This window comes from Petaurus breviceps, unplaced genomic scaffold (genome assembly GCF_028583685.1).
Source record: "Petaurus breviceps papuanus isolate PSGF00001 unplaced genomic scaffold, PetGlider_PUasm1.0 90895, whole genome shotgun sequence".
Taxonomy (NCBI): Eukaryota; Metazoa; Chordata; class Mammalia; order Diprotodontia; family Petauridae; genus Petaurus; species Petaurus breviceps.
Window position 1 is genome coordinate 27108468 of NW_027187372.1, and position 13065 is coordinate 27121532.

General features: G+C 47.5%; 1 protein-coding gene across 1 annotated transcript in view; it reads right to left on the reverse strand.

Annotated features, from left to right (window-relative positions):
* Nucleotides 1-293: 293 nt before the first annotated feature.
* LMOD1 (leiomodin 1) overlaps nt 294-13065 on the reverse strand; it is a 70781-nt gene continuing 58009 nt past the window's right edge. Inside the window, exons 2-4 of the mRNA XM_069074761.1 lie at nt 10392-11839; nt 732-865; nt 294-673 (exon numbers count right to left, since the gene is read on the reverse strand). Of these exons, the coding sequence (XP_068930862.1) occupies nt 294-673; nt 732-865; nt 10392-11839 (1962 nt within the window). The remainder of the gene's footprint in view (nt 674-731; nt 866-10391; nt 11840-13065) is intronic.

Here is a 13065-nt window from a genome sequence, read left to right on the forward strand (position 1 = left end):
TCTCTCTCTCTCTCTCTCTCTCTCTCTCTCTCTCTCTCTCTCTCTCTCTCTCTTTCTTTCTTGCCATTGGGGTCAAGTGACTTTCCCAGGGTCACACAGCTAGTAAGTGTCAATGGTCTGAGGTTGAATTTGAACTCAGGTCCTCCCGACTCCAGGGCGGGTGCTCTCTTCCTTATTTCCCTATTTTTAAATGGGGCAGACAACGCTTTCAAACTCCTACCTTGCAAAGTTGTTTCGAGAAAAGGGTTTTCAATCTGAACCTTAGAGTGTGATTGAAACGGGACCTGTAGTTGTTAAAGTTCCCAGCGGCTGGGCAGGAGGAGAGAGCGCGAGCCTGGGGCAGGGATGCAGGTGCTCTGGTGGGCCAGGCGGCGCTCGGAAAGTGAGCCCTCGAGGGCACTCCACTCGCTGGAGCCAGCGTCCCCTGCCTCCTGTCCCGAATACAGCACTCTCTCGCCACCGGGGCCATCGGGGAGCTGGGGGTCGCGGCTGGGCCGGGGCTGGGGGTGGCTCCGAGGCTCCCGGTGCTCCCGGCGATGCCGCGCGAGGCGACCGTGGGCTCGGCGGCGCCGACCGAGGCGGCGGTTCTTCACTTCACCTATGTCGCGCTGCTTGCGCCCGGCCGCGTTGACCTGGTTCATCCACCAGATCCGCTCGTCCTTCACTTGGGTGGCTGAGGTCGGGATCCACGGTGCCTTGGACTTGAGCGCCCTGTACTCGAACTCCGGTACCGGGAAGCTGGGCTAGTGTTTCAGCAGCCCCCGGCGGATGGCCGCCCCAGCCCGACAGACAGGTGCGCGCGGGCCCCAGGTAACAGCCCCCTCGCGGCTCCATATCGCCTCCCCCTACGCGGGTGACGGAGAGTCTGGGGGTGGGAGGGGGAAGAGAAACCCTCGGAGGTTACAAACCTTGGGGCAGAAGAGTAGGGAGCGAGAAACCGGGGGGCGGGGGGGGGGGGGGGGGGGGGGGGAAGAGGCACGGGGCGCGGAGAGGCGTGAGGTAGATGCCACCAGAGTTAGGTACGGGGACCAGGCGGAAGGCCCAAAGTACGACACCGACACCGAGAGAAGTGAAAGAGGAGCGGGGCTTGGGGGGGTGGGGGAGACTAAGTGGGCTGGAGGAAAGGAGGATTGGGGACTGGGCTTGGACCGGGAATGAAAGGGTCGGGGAAGTGTTGGTGGAGGAGGGATGATGATGAGTTAGTTTTTCTGAACCTGGAGAAGTCTACTAAACGACCGACAGATAACTGGAGCGGGCTCCCGTCGGCACTGGCTAGAGAAAAACCGAGCTCGGCGCGGAGGAAGGTGATGGCAAGAAAAGTTGGCATTTGGGGAGATTTGCCACCAGCTCGCTGGCGGCTCCCAGGCAAGTTTCTTCCACTTTTTCTCAGTAAGAGGAACTCTGTGACCTGGGGCTTACTGAACTCCACCAACTCCAAACTCAACATTCATTCAGTTAGCTAACAAGCATTTATTAAGCGCTTTCTATATACTGCTTGCTGCGCTAAGCTCCCCGACCTTAGGGAACTCACATTCGAAAAGCAACGTCTTAAGGAGAGGGTGTAAAAACTTGGTACATACAAGATATATGCAAAGATTCGAGTGACCTCAGTGAAGGGAAGTGCCAGTAACTAGGGAACCAGGGGAACACCAGAAAAAGCTTCCTGAAGGTGAGTTTGAGCTGAGACTTGAAAGAAACCAAACTGAGAGGTGATGAGGAGGGAGAGCATTCCAGGCATGGAGACTAGACAGTGCAAAAGTCATGGAGGTAAGGGAGATGTTGCAGCCTGTGAAAGGAACAGCAAGTAAGCCTGTGTAGCTGAACTTGAATACGTTGGAGGGGAGTAAAGTGTAAAAAGACTGGAATGGCAGGAAAAGGTCAGGGTTTTACATTTGATTCTGGAGGTAATGGAAAACCACCGAAGTTCAATGACTGGGGGGAGGGGTGGCATGGTCTATTATTTTGCCACCTTTGTGGAGGATGGACTGGAGTGGGCAGACTTGAATGGAGATCAGTGATAAAGTTACTGTAATTTTGTGGTTGTTCAGTCGAATCTGACTCTTCATGACCACAGCAGGCCAGGCCAGGCCTTTCTATCCCTCACTATCTCTCTGAAGGGGGAGGGGAAGGATCTCCAGTCGTTCTGATCTATGTTTGGCCACTGGACCCAGATGGCTCCACAGGAGAAAGTGAGGCTGGTGACCTTGTACAGTTCTCCCTCACTTAAATCTGATTCACTTGCAAGTCATGGCATCATCTTCCAGATCTTAGGCTCCTCTTCAAGAACTAAGGACAAACAACACCTGTTTGTCCATGTTTGTTGGTTCCATGAAACTATCAATCCATCTCATCCTCTGCCATCCCCTTTTCCTTTTGCCTTCAATTGTTCCCCACAGCAGCTTCTTCTCCATCTTCTCATGTGGCTAAAATATTTAAGCTTTCAGCATTTAACCTTCCAGTAAATAACCTAAATTTCTTTCAGTATTACTATTGACTTAATTTGATGTCCTTGCTGTCCAAGGTGTGTCTCCATCACCAAATGCTGATGGTCTGAACTAGGATGATGGCTGTGTGAATGGAACCACATAGGGAGAGAAAAGACAGCAATGGACTGGATATGTGGAGGGAGTGAACATGAAGCCAGGATGACTCTGAAGTTGTTGACCTGGATAACTGGAAGGATGACAGTGCCCTCAACAGCAATTGGGAAACTCAGAAGAGGAATGAGTTTGACAGATAAGTTGAGTAAGATAATTTTGTTGAATTTGGTGTAGAAACTTGAAGTATCTCCATGATGTTCAGATTGAGATGTACAAAAGGTAACTGCAGGACTGCAGATTCTGAGAAAAGACCAGAGTATTGGCTGATAGGGGCAGAGGTGAGGATACAGCCCTCATGGGGGAATGTTTACAGATGGACATATAATGAGGGCACAAAGTCAGAAGAACTTGTCAGGGATGTCAGGAACATGGAGGGGGGAAACTGAGGCAGAATGTGAAGAAAGTCCCAGCTTGGACACTAACAGGCTGTGTGACCCAGAGCAGATTATGTGGTTTCTTTGGGCTTCAGTTTTCTCACTTGTAAAATGGGGATAATAATACTTGCCTTATCCACCTCATGGGGTTCTGATTAGAAAAAAGAACACTTTTTAAACCTAAAAGCACCATAGAAATGTGAGCTATCATGGAGCAAGAGAATGGGAGTGATGGGGCAGCTAGGTGGCACAGTGAATAGAGCACCAGCCTTGGAGTCAGGAGGACCTGAGTTCAAATGTGGCCTCAGACACTTAACACAAAACTAGCTGTGTGTCCTTGGGCAAGTCACTTATCTCCAAGTGCCCTACCTTCCCCCTTCCAAAAAGAAAAAAAAAAGGGAGTGATGAGATGCTGAGCCCCCAGAAGAATGGACCTCTTCCCCTCCTCCCTGCATCACCTTAATGCTGTGCTTCAGGAATGTCAGTAATATCTTGGCCCCAGGAAGGGTTCCACGGGGGGAGAGGAATGCCTGTAAAGAGTCCTTTATGAACTCTTCATATGAGCTGACAACAAACAGTTGGGCACCCTGGCAACAGAACAGAGGCTTGCTTATGATGGGTCATGGATACATCTAGCCTCTAGAGGGAGCTAGAATTCTACAGCTTTGCTCTCTTGTCTTTCCCCTATGTAGAGGGTTAGTCAGGGAAAAAAGAGTGTTGAAAATAGTGGCAGAGGAATATATGAGATTAGGGGCCTCTCTCTTTCCTTCTCTGTACCTAGCCATTTACATGTTGTCTCATCTGTTAGAATGTAAGCTCTTTGAGGGTCTGTTTTCCTTTTATCTTTGTATCCCCTGTGCTTAGAACAACGCTAACACATCTTAAGTGCTTGATAAATAAATGCTTGTTGACTTACTGGTCCCCAGGAGTGGAGGTGTCCCTAGGGTTAGGAGTGGGGATCTGAGTCAAAGTATATCACACATTCCTTCCCTTTCACACTCATATCCTTTCCCATGACAATATTTCTATTCAAGTGAAATCAAGTTGAAATCAACATGGGATACCACTGAATGAAAAAGATCAAAAAAAGGCAACCGCCACCTGATGTGGGTAAGCAAAGATCGGGGCAGAGCAGCCCCATGTCTTTATTCTTTTGAAGCTGATTGAGTTGGGCCAGTTGTATGCATAAGAGACTTGTCTTATTTCCCCCTATTAGATGGCTGAGAGCTACCTCTTTCTGTCCTGTCTCCTGCCTCATTCAGTCATTGTCCTAGTTTTAGAAGCATCATTGGGTCTGAGGGGGTAAAGGGCTATTAACTATCATACCTTTGGGGGATCTTTGGACTCAACTGTGTGGAAGTCAGACCTGGTGAAATGGATAGAGGTGATCACGTAGCCCTGGTGGACATTGCAAGGCAGGCAGCAGGGATCGGCCCTTGCCTATGCAGCAAGAGCAGCTTAAAAGAGGACCTTATAGCTTCCTGACAGATAAGAGCATGGGTCTCTTTTGTTTCTTTTTGCATATCAAGCCCTTAGCACATTGTTCAGTCATTTCATTTGTGTCCAACTCTTCATGACCCCATTTTGGGGTTTTCTTGGCAAAGATACTGGAGTAGCTTGTCATTGCCCTCTCCAGCTCATTTTTACAGATGAAGAAACTGAGGCAAATGGGGTTAAGTGACTTGCTGAGGGTCACACAGCTAGTGTCTGAGGTTGGACTTGAACTCATGAAGATGAGTCCATAGAGCCCAGTGCTCTATCCATTTCACCTCTTAGCTGCCCTGCCTGGAACAAAGTATTAATAAATGTTTTTTGATTGATTGAGTAGCCTAAGGATGGTCCTTTCATTAGGGTTGGTTTATATGGTGCCAAAAGTTGCCCAGAATCTATAAAAATATCTTGACTAGATAATCTAAACGTCTACGTAGAATAGAGGAATATCTTACTAGATACATATCAGACAAGGGCTGGTGAGGTGGGGGGGGGGACGACTGCTGGGTCTCTGATCAGAAGAGCAGCTACTGATATTGGGTTGGGAAGAAGACAATGTGGGGAGGACAAAGGCTGCTCTTCCCTACAGAGCTATATCTCTTCAATGGTCACCCTAGCTCCTTTCCTTGCCCAGAGGTCGCTTACTGCCTTGTGGCCTTTGTGGTAAATTGGCCCAGGGCCCAAGGTTAGGCAGAGAAATGGAATGAGTCTCTCTCTCTCTGAAAATGCCTAATATAGACATCTTGGGGAGCCCTGTTCTCTTCTATGCTTTCCCAATTGCCTGAGAACTAACTCCTATCAATGCCTTCTACCCATATCCCTTTGCCTATGGTGAATATACCACCATATATGTGGTATATTTGTGATGTTTGGGGGTGTTAAGTGCACAGGCCAGTGGAGACCAGTTGTTTCCCTGAAAAGTTCCTCTCTGACTCTTCCTGCTAGTATTCCCCCTACCTATGGCTTCAACTACTGACAGCCTGATGGACTGACAACCTGGAAAAGATAGAATAGGTACTTCCCAATAGGGATGGAGACTGGGTCTGTGGTTTTATTGGTGTAGGAAACACCTGAAGAAAGAACTCTGCCTACCAGTCCAGGTTGGCCCTTTCTCTGCAGTATTTAGAGCACACTGAGAGGTTAGGAGCCTTGCCCTGGGTCATATAGCCAGCATGAATCAAAAGATAAACTCACATCTTTACCCACTATACCTCACTGTCTCTCAGGAAATTAATCAATATTGTTCAATTGGATTACATTTACAAAGGGCCTCCATTTTATAGTAGAACATGGTGGGTTCTACCCTGGCCTAGGAAGCTTCCAGATACCACAGTAGGCCCTCTCAGCCAGCTTCCTCCTCCCATCCCCCTCCCCTTCCCCCTTCCCCCCCAATCTTCTGAGACAGGTTCAAATTTTAACTGTGTGTGAGCTGGATAGAGGAAGTGCACAGTTAAGGGACTCTTTTCCAAGGTCCTCAGGGGAAAGAAGAGATGTAAGAGCAAGGTGCTTTCAGTCACCTCAAAGTGCAATGACTGGAACCTCTGCAGCAAATACAATCTTAGGCAGCTAAAGGTTTGTATATATTATCAAAATCTTATGAAAAAAAACAGATATGCAACTATTCTATACAGTAGCTGGTAAATGTGAGGGAAATGTCTGTGGGTATCTGGCATGACCAACTGTCATTCTGGATGTGCCCGTCTCTCATTCTTGCCCAGCAGCCAGCCCCTTCCCCTTTCCCTCCCTTACAACCCCTGAAGAGTTAATCTAGAACACTGCTGTTCCCACCACTTCCTTTTCAATCAACCCAGGCACATTCCAGGAGCACTGGGGGCAGCATGCTGCCTTCTTCCTGGATCCATGGATTTGGGGGTCATTCCTTATCTCACTTATCTCTTTCTGAAAAACCCCCAATCCCTTCTGATTATGTGCAGTCCAAACAAATATTCCTTTTTGCCTTCTGTTCACCTCTACCCTTCCATACCAAGCCATCTCCCTTCTCCTGGCAGTACCACATTCAGAGACCCACCAACCCATCAACTGTGCTTCCTGGGCTCCTCGGAGAACCGAATCCCAGCCACAGGAGCAGCAGGTGTTGGGAGGCAATGAAGGAAGAGTCATGAGGTCCTTGCTGGGCTTCTCTCTAGCCACAGGTCTTCCATGGCTAGCTGGGAGCATGGCACCCAGGAATAGTACCACCTTCTGAGTACACTAGGTGGGCTCTTGTAGTCCATAACTTTCCAGGGGAAAGAAATCCTTGGAGCATCTCAAAGACAAGAAAAGAAAGGTGAGGTTAAAGGGGGTGTCTTTCCTCAAATGTGGCCTAGACTCTGGGGCCCTTGGCCTCTCTCCTGGGACTCCCTTCACAGAGTAGGTCCCTCCACAGCAGAAGCTGAGGTTGGGGGAGGTCTGCATCATTCTGGAAGGCTTGGTCTGAGCACAGTTCTGGGATGGGCAGACAGTGTCCCTGGGCCCCTCGTTCTACTGAAGCAGCTTGGGCACTTCCACCTACATGGAGGGAAAAGCAAAAACAGTATTACTGAGGGATTCTCAGCCAAGAGCTTCCTATGGTCATTTTATGTATGTCCCCCCTCCAAGCATTATGGAACAACATATATGTAACTCTGACTCTTCTTCCTAAGGGAAAGGAAAGAAAGGAAACACCTGTTTCCACATTTGGCAGTCCCTGCTAGCAGAAAAACTTTTGGTGTCTAAGCTGAATCCTCCACGCATCCTTTGGATAGTTCCCTCAGGAAAGAACTGAGATATCTGGGCTAAAATCCTGGCTCTGTCATTTATTGGCCTTATACCAATCACTTTGCCTCTGAGCCTCAGTTTCCTTATCTGCAAAGTGGGGATGATAATACTTGCACTATGAGGGTCAAATGACCTAATAAGATACATAAATTATTAGGGAGATAAGAAGAGCTTTCTGCTTCCCCAAATCGTTAAAATGCCATGTTTTAAAATAATTCGAGTGAATCATCTTTTTTCTATTCTCTGTATAAATAATGACACCAGAAATTAGACACTGAGTCAGTCCTATCCAGTCCAGTATTCCGTGTGTGAAAGAAGCCCTGCAGATGGTGTCTAGGATTCAATTAAGCAAATGCATCGGGCATCTATGGAGTGCAGAGCACTAGACATGACTAAGTTCATAATGTAGAAACCAAGCAGCCTCAGAGGCCGCCGAGTCCAACTTCTTCATTTTATTTTATTTTTTTAAAGCAATTGGGGTTAAGTAACTTGCCCAAGGTTACATGGCCGTTTTTTTTTGGTGTGTGGGTGTTAAGTATCTGAGTCGGGAACTAATCTGGGGTCCTCCCAACTCCGGGGCTGGGGCTTTACTCACTGCACCACCTGGCCGCCCCCAGCTCCTTCATTTTAGAAATAAGGAAACTGAGGCCCGGGGAGATGAGAGAATTGCCTAGGGTCACACTAGTAGTAATCGTCAGAGGCAGGATTTGAATCCAGACCTTATGGAATGTACCAGGCTGCTCCCTCCTGTTCACTCCCTCCTCGTCTCTGCCTCACAGAATACTCGGCTTCGAGGCTCACAGAGCCATCTCTTGTGAGAGGCCCTGCTCACTCTCCTCCTCCTGCTCCCCTCCTGATGTTACTTTGTATCTTCTTGGTACTTTCTCACCTATCTACTACACATTGTATCTCTCCAGTACAATATAAACTGGGAGAGCAGGGGCTGCTGTTTCTCCTTTGTATCACCAACACTTGGCATATTGCTTTGTAGATAGGAAGGGCTTACTAAATGCTTAATGAATTTGCACAGGGGTTGTTCACCTGGGATCTGTGACACATACATATATACGTACATATATAACACGTGTATGTACACATCTACATATAAACACATATTTACAGAGAGAGAGAACTTTTTTTTGAGGGGGGAAGGCAAGGCAATTGGGTTTAAGTGACTTTCCCAAGGTCACACAGCTAGTAAAGTGTCAAAATCCGAGGTCAGATTTGACCTCAGGCCCTCCAGACTCCAGGGCTCTACCTAGCTGCCCTGAGAGAAAATTATTATGTAATTGCCTTCCTTTGTAGTCCTATTTATTTTACTGAATTCATTTAAAAACATTATTCCAAGGGAGAGTTCATAGACTTACCCAGATTGTGAAAGGGGTTCTGGAAACAAAATATGTTGGGAACCCCTGGATTAGGAGGACCTCTAGAATACACAATAACGGTAATATATGTGTACAAAGTGAGGGACAAATAAATTTCAAGATGAAGTCCTTGGAGTAAGTAATTAGGAAAGGCTTCGTGGAGGAGATGGCATTTGAGCTGAACCTTCAAAAATAGGCAGAATGCAGAGGGTGGCAGGAATTTTCTCCAAGACAGCCAGCTTGTTCTCATGATAGGCAGCTATATAACATTGTTAACATTTAGTATGTGCTAAAACAACGGGAACCTTTTTTTCTTCACTTAAACCATGGTCAAGGTCAATACCATGCCCTAGGGTTACTGGCAGTCATCTTACTCATTCCAGAGTCCCATAGGGTCATGAGCATATAGTGTCAAACTACCACTGCTGCCTAACAGGCTAGGCCCGTGCATCCTGACTCCTGCCTAGGTGGAACTCCCAGGGAGGAAGGGCTTCTGCTCTGATAGATTATACAAGTAGATTGTTCAAGCTGACTCTTGGGAGTAATTTCCTTAAAGTGCTCTCTCTCCCTCTCCTCCTTCTCTCTCCTCTCTCTCCCCCCCCCCCCCCCCCTCCCCCCCCCCCCCCCTCCCCCCCCCCCTCTCTCTCCCCCCTCACTCCCCTCTATCTCCCTCTCCCCCATCTACCCCCCTCTTCCCCTCACATTTTCTCCTCACTCCCTCTCTCTCCTCTTACTCTCTAAGAATAGAACAGAGATGCAGTGGCAGAAAGTATTAGATTTGAAACCAAAGGACATGACTTCATATCCTGCCACTAACGCTTGCTACATATATGACCCTGGGCAAATCACTTAACTTCTCTGGGCCTTCATTTCTCATTTGTAAAATTAGGAGTTTGGACTTCAAGGGCTCCTAATGTCCCTTCCAGTTCTAGATCTAGGACCCTCTTTTCAGCTGCTGGATGGTTTAACTTGAAGATGAAAGAATTAGACTGTCCTGAGATGGAAGATCGGAGTGGGATGCTGAAAGGTAGCTGCGAAATTTCCTGTTCTTAAGATCTTTAAAGACAAAATACCATCATCCTCACCTTGGCCCTATTCCCCAACTATTTCTATCCCACTCTCCCCTTGACTTTGATAAGTGAACTTCTTACCATACCTGCTAGTGACCATGCCTGAATGCCAGCTCCTGCACTCTCTTTATCAGATCCCATGGGATGACCTCTTCCCTCCAACCCTCCTTTACCAGCACACCTTTACTTGTTTTCTTCTTCCATTAGAATGGAAGCTCCTTGAAGGCAGAGAATATCCTACTTGCTTGTATTTTTATCCCCAGAATTTAGCATCATACTTGGCATATGTTAAGTCCTTATTAATTTTGTTCCCTCTCCCCCATTCTCTTCTTCTTCTTCTTCTTCTCCCTCTCTTTCTCTCTCTCTCTCTCTCTCTCTCTCTCTCTCTCTCTCTCCCCCCCCCTCCTCGTCCTCCTCCTCTTCCTCCCCCTCTCTGTGTCTGTCTCTCCCCCCCTCCTCCCCCCGGTCTCTGTCTCTCTCCTCTCCCTTCTCCCTCTCCTCTCTGTCTCTCTATCTCCCTCTGTCTCTCTGTGTCTGTCTTTATATCTATCATCTGTTGGTATTGGCTTAAGTGTGACCTGGCTATAGGTAAGATTACCTCTCAAAAATTCCTTTTAAGCCCTAGACATCTATTTATTCAATAGCTCCCGAAGGAATCTCAATTATCTCCCTCAGAATTGCTCAGAATCAGAGATAATCTGATTCTTTCTCTGCCTCTCCCCATCCCAATACCTCCCCATACCCCCTCTTATCCCACCCCTTCCACATGCCTTCTTGAGCTGCTTGAGGTTGCTGGAACGTATGGCAGCTAGCAGTTGGTCCCGGGAGTTCTTCTCTTGTGCTGGGAGGACCTTATCTCCCATCTTCCTTTGGGTGGCTGGAGAGAGGGAATTCCTCAGGTTCTCTGGCAGGAGGGGTGGAGCCAGGGGAGGTGGGGGTGGGGGTGGAGCAGCAGGAGTGCCACCCTTTTGGGGGGAGTTCTTCGGGGAGGGCTTTGGGGAGCCTTTGGGTAGGGCCCCAATCTTGGGCACTGTCAGCTGGTCCTTCTTCTCCCCACCCCCACCCTGGGCCTGCTTCTGCTGCTGCAGCCTCTTCTGCCTCTGTTTGTCCATATTTCGGCTTAGCAGATTGGTGACAGTCATCCGAGGTCCTGCCAGCTCAAAGTGATAGCCCAGCTTGAGCAGTGTGGTGTTTTCCTTAAGGAGCTTGGCGATCTCCATTTCCGTCTTGCCCCCACAGATATGTCTTTGATTATGGAAGCGAAGCTCCGTCAGTGTGTTGTTCTGGAGCAGAGCCCGGAAGATGGCGAGGATGCCTTTGCCAGTGATGTGGTTCGAGTCCAGGTTGACACTGGTGATGGTCTTATTGGCCTTGAGCATGATAGCGATGGCAAAAGCCACGTGGTCATCTGCCCGAGTGTTGGCTAATGCAAACACCTTGACCACAGTGTTGAATTCCAGTGCCTCGGTGAATTTGACTAGGATCTCATTTGTGATGCAGTCTGAGTTATTGACATTTACCTCTGTCATCTCTGGGTCATTGTTCTTCACCTTTTCCAGAGGTTCATCAAATATACTTGGGGCTGCTTCTTCTTCTGCCTTGACTGGAGTCTCTGAGGCCTTGGCAGGGCCACTGGAAGTGGGCTTCTCAGACTCTGGGGCCTTAACATTCTTGGCCTTGACATCATCCTTGGGCTCCTTTGCGGTGGTAGGCTCCCCCTTCTTAATTCTCCCATCTTCCTTTTTGGCTTCCTCTTTGCCGCTCTCTGTCTTCACTTTCTCTTCTTCCTTTTTCTTCTCAGCCTCACTCTTGTCCTCTCCCTTCTTTTCCTTGTCTTTATTCACACTTCTGCTCTTCTCAGTCCCTTTCTTCTCATCCTCTTTCTTTACTGCCACTGTCTTTTCTTCTCCTTTCCCATCCTTCCCTGTCTCTTTCTTGTCCACAGCAGCCTTGACCCTGCCCTTGTCTATGCCCCTCAGGACTTTGTCATCCTTGAGCTTTGTTTTGCTTTTGCCATTTGCTTCATCTTTCTCTTTTTGTTGGCTTATCTTTGGACCGTCCTTCTTCTGCTCCTTTCCCAGTTCTGAGTCCCTCTTGGAACTAAGGGCTTTTTTACCAGCATCCCTGCCCTTCTCATCTCCATTCTTGGCATCTGGCTTAGTCTCCACTTGCCTGCTTTCCTAAGGAGAATTCAGAAAGAAAACAAAAATAAACATGAAGTAATAGCTGGATTGAGAGTTTGTTGAGTGGTTGGGCACAGAGTGGGTGTCCTAAACAGGGCCTTTGAGTCTATAAATAGTTTTTATGTAGGGTGATTAACCATTTTTCATTCTACATTAAGGGTTCCACAGTTTACGTTTCAACAGAAGGGGCAGATATAGGGAAGAATTTCTTGAGTTAATAATAATAGCTTACATATTTGTGGTATAGAAGGATAGCAGCTTGGAATAGTGGATCTAAAGATCTGGCCTGGGAGCACAAAAGACTTGGGTTCAAGTCCCTCTGATACATACTATTGTTTTACCCTGGGCAAATCACTTTATCTCTCACTGCTGGTGGATTGAGTGCCAAGCCTGGAGTCAGGAAGACTTATCCTCCTGCATTCAAATCTGGTCTCAGACCGCTTATTAGCTATGTGACGCTGGGCAAGTCACTTAACCCTTCTTGCTGTCTCAGTTTCTTCATCTGTAATATGAGCCAGAGAAGGAAATGAAGAATCATTCCAGTATCTTTGCCAGTAAAACCCCAAATGTGGTCACAAAGAGTTAGACATGACTGAAATGACTGAATGCTACTCTAGGCAACTTTCTAAGACTATAAATTGCAGGACCATGATGACCTACACTGGTAGAGGGAGTTTCCTCATTTGGCATTTCCCTACAGTAATGAAACCGCAAGTCCAATACCCATCCCTATTCCTCTAACATTAAGGTTTGTGTAACCCTCTCTAAACAACAACTCAATGAGGTAGATAATAAAAATACTATCCTCATCTGGCTGTTGTTTAGTCATGTCCTGCTCTTCGTGATTCTGTGGATCATACTGTCCACGGGGTTTTCTTGGCAAAGAAACTGGAGTAGTTTGCCATTTCCTTCTCCAGTATGTCCCCATTTTACAGATGAGGAACTGAGGCATATAGAGGTTAAGTGACTCACCCAGAGTCACATAGCTGGTAAGGCCAAACTTGAACTCAAGTCTTTCTAACTCCAGGCCCAGCACTCTATTCATAAGTCATCTAACTGCGTCTTGATTTTACATATGAGGAAATTGGAATTCAAAGAATTTTAAAAATTTGTTTGTGGTCACCAAATGATATGTGTTGGAGCTGGTATTTGATTTCAGGTCTCCAGACTCAAGATCCAGTGCTCTTACTGGAAATGAATAAACAAAGGCGATTCCTCTCCTA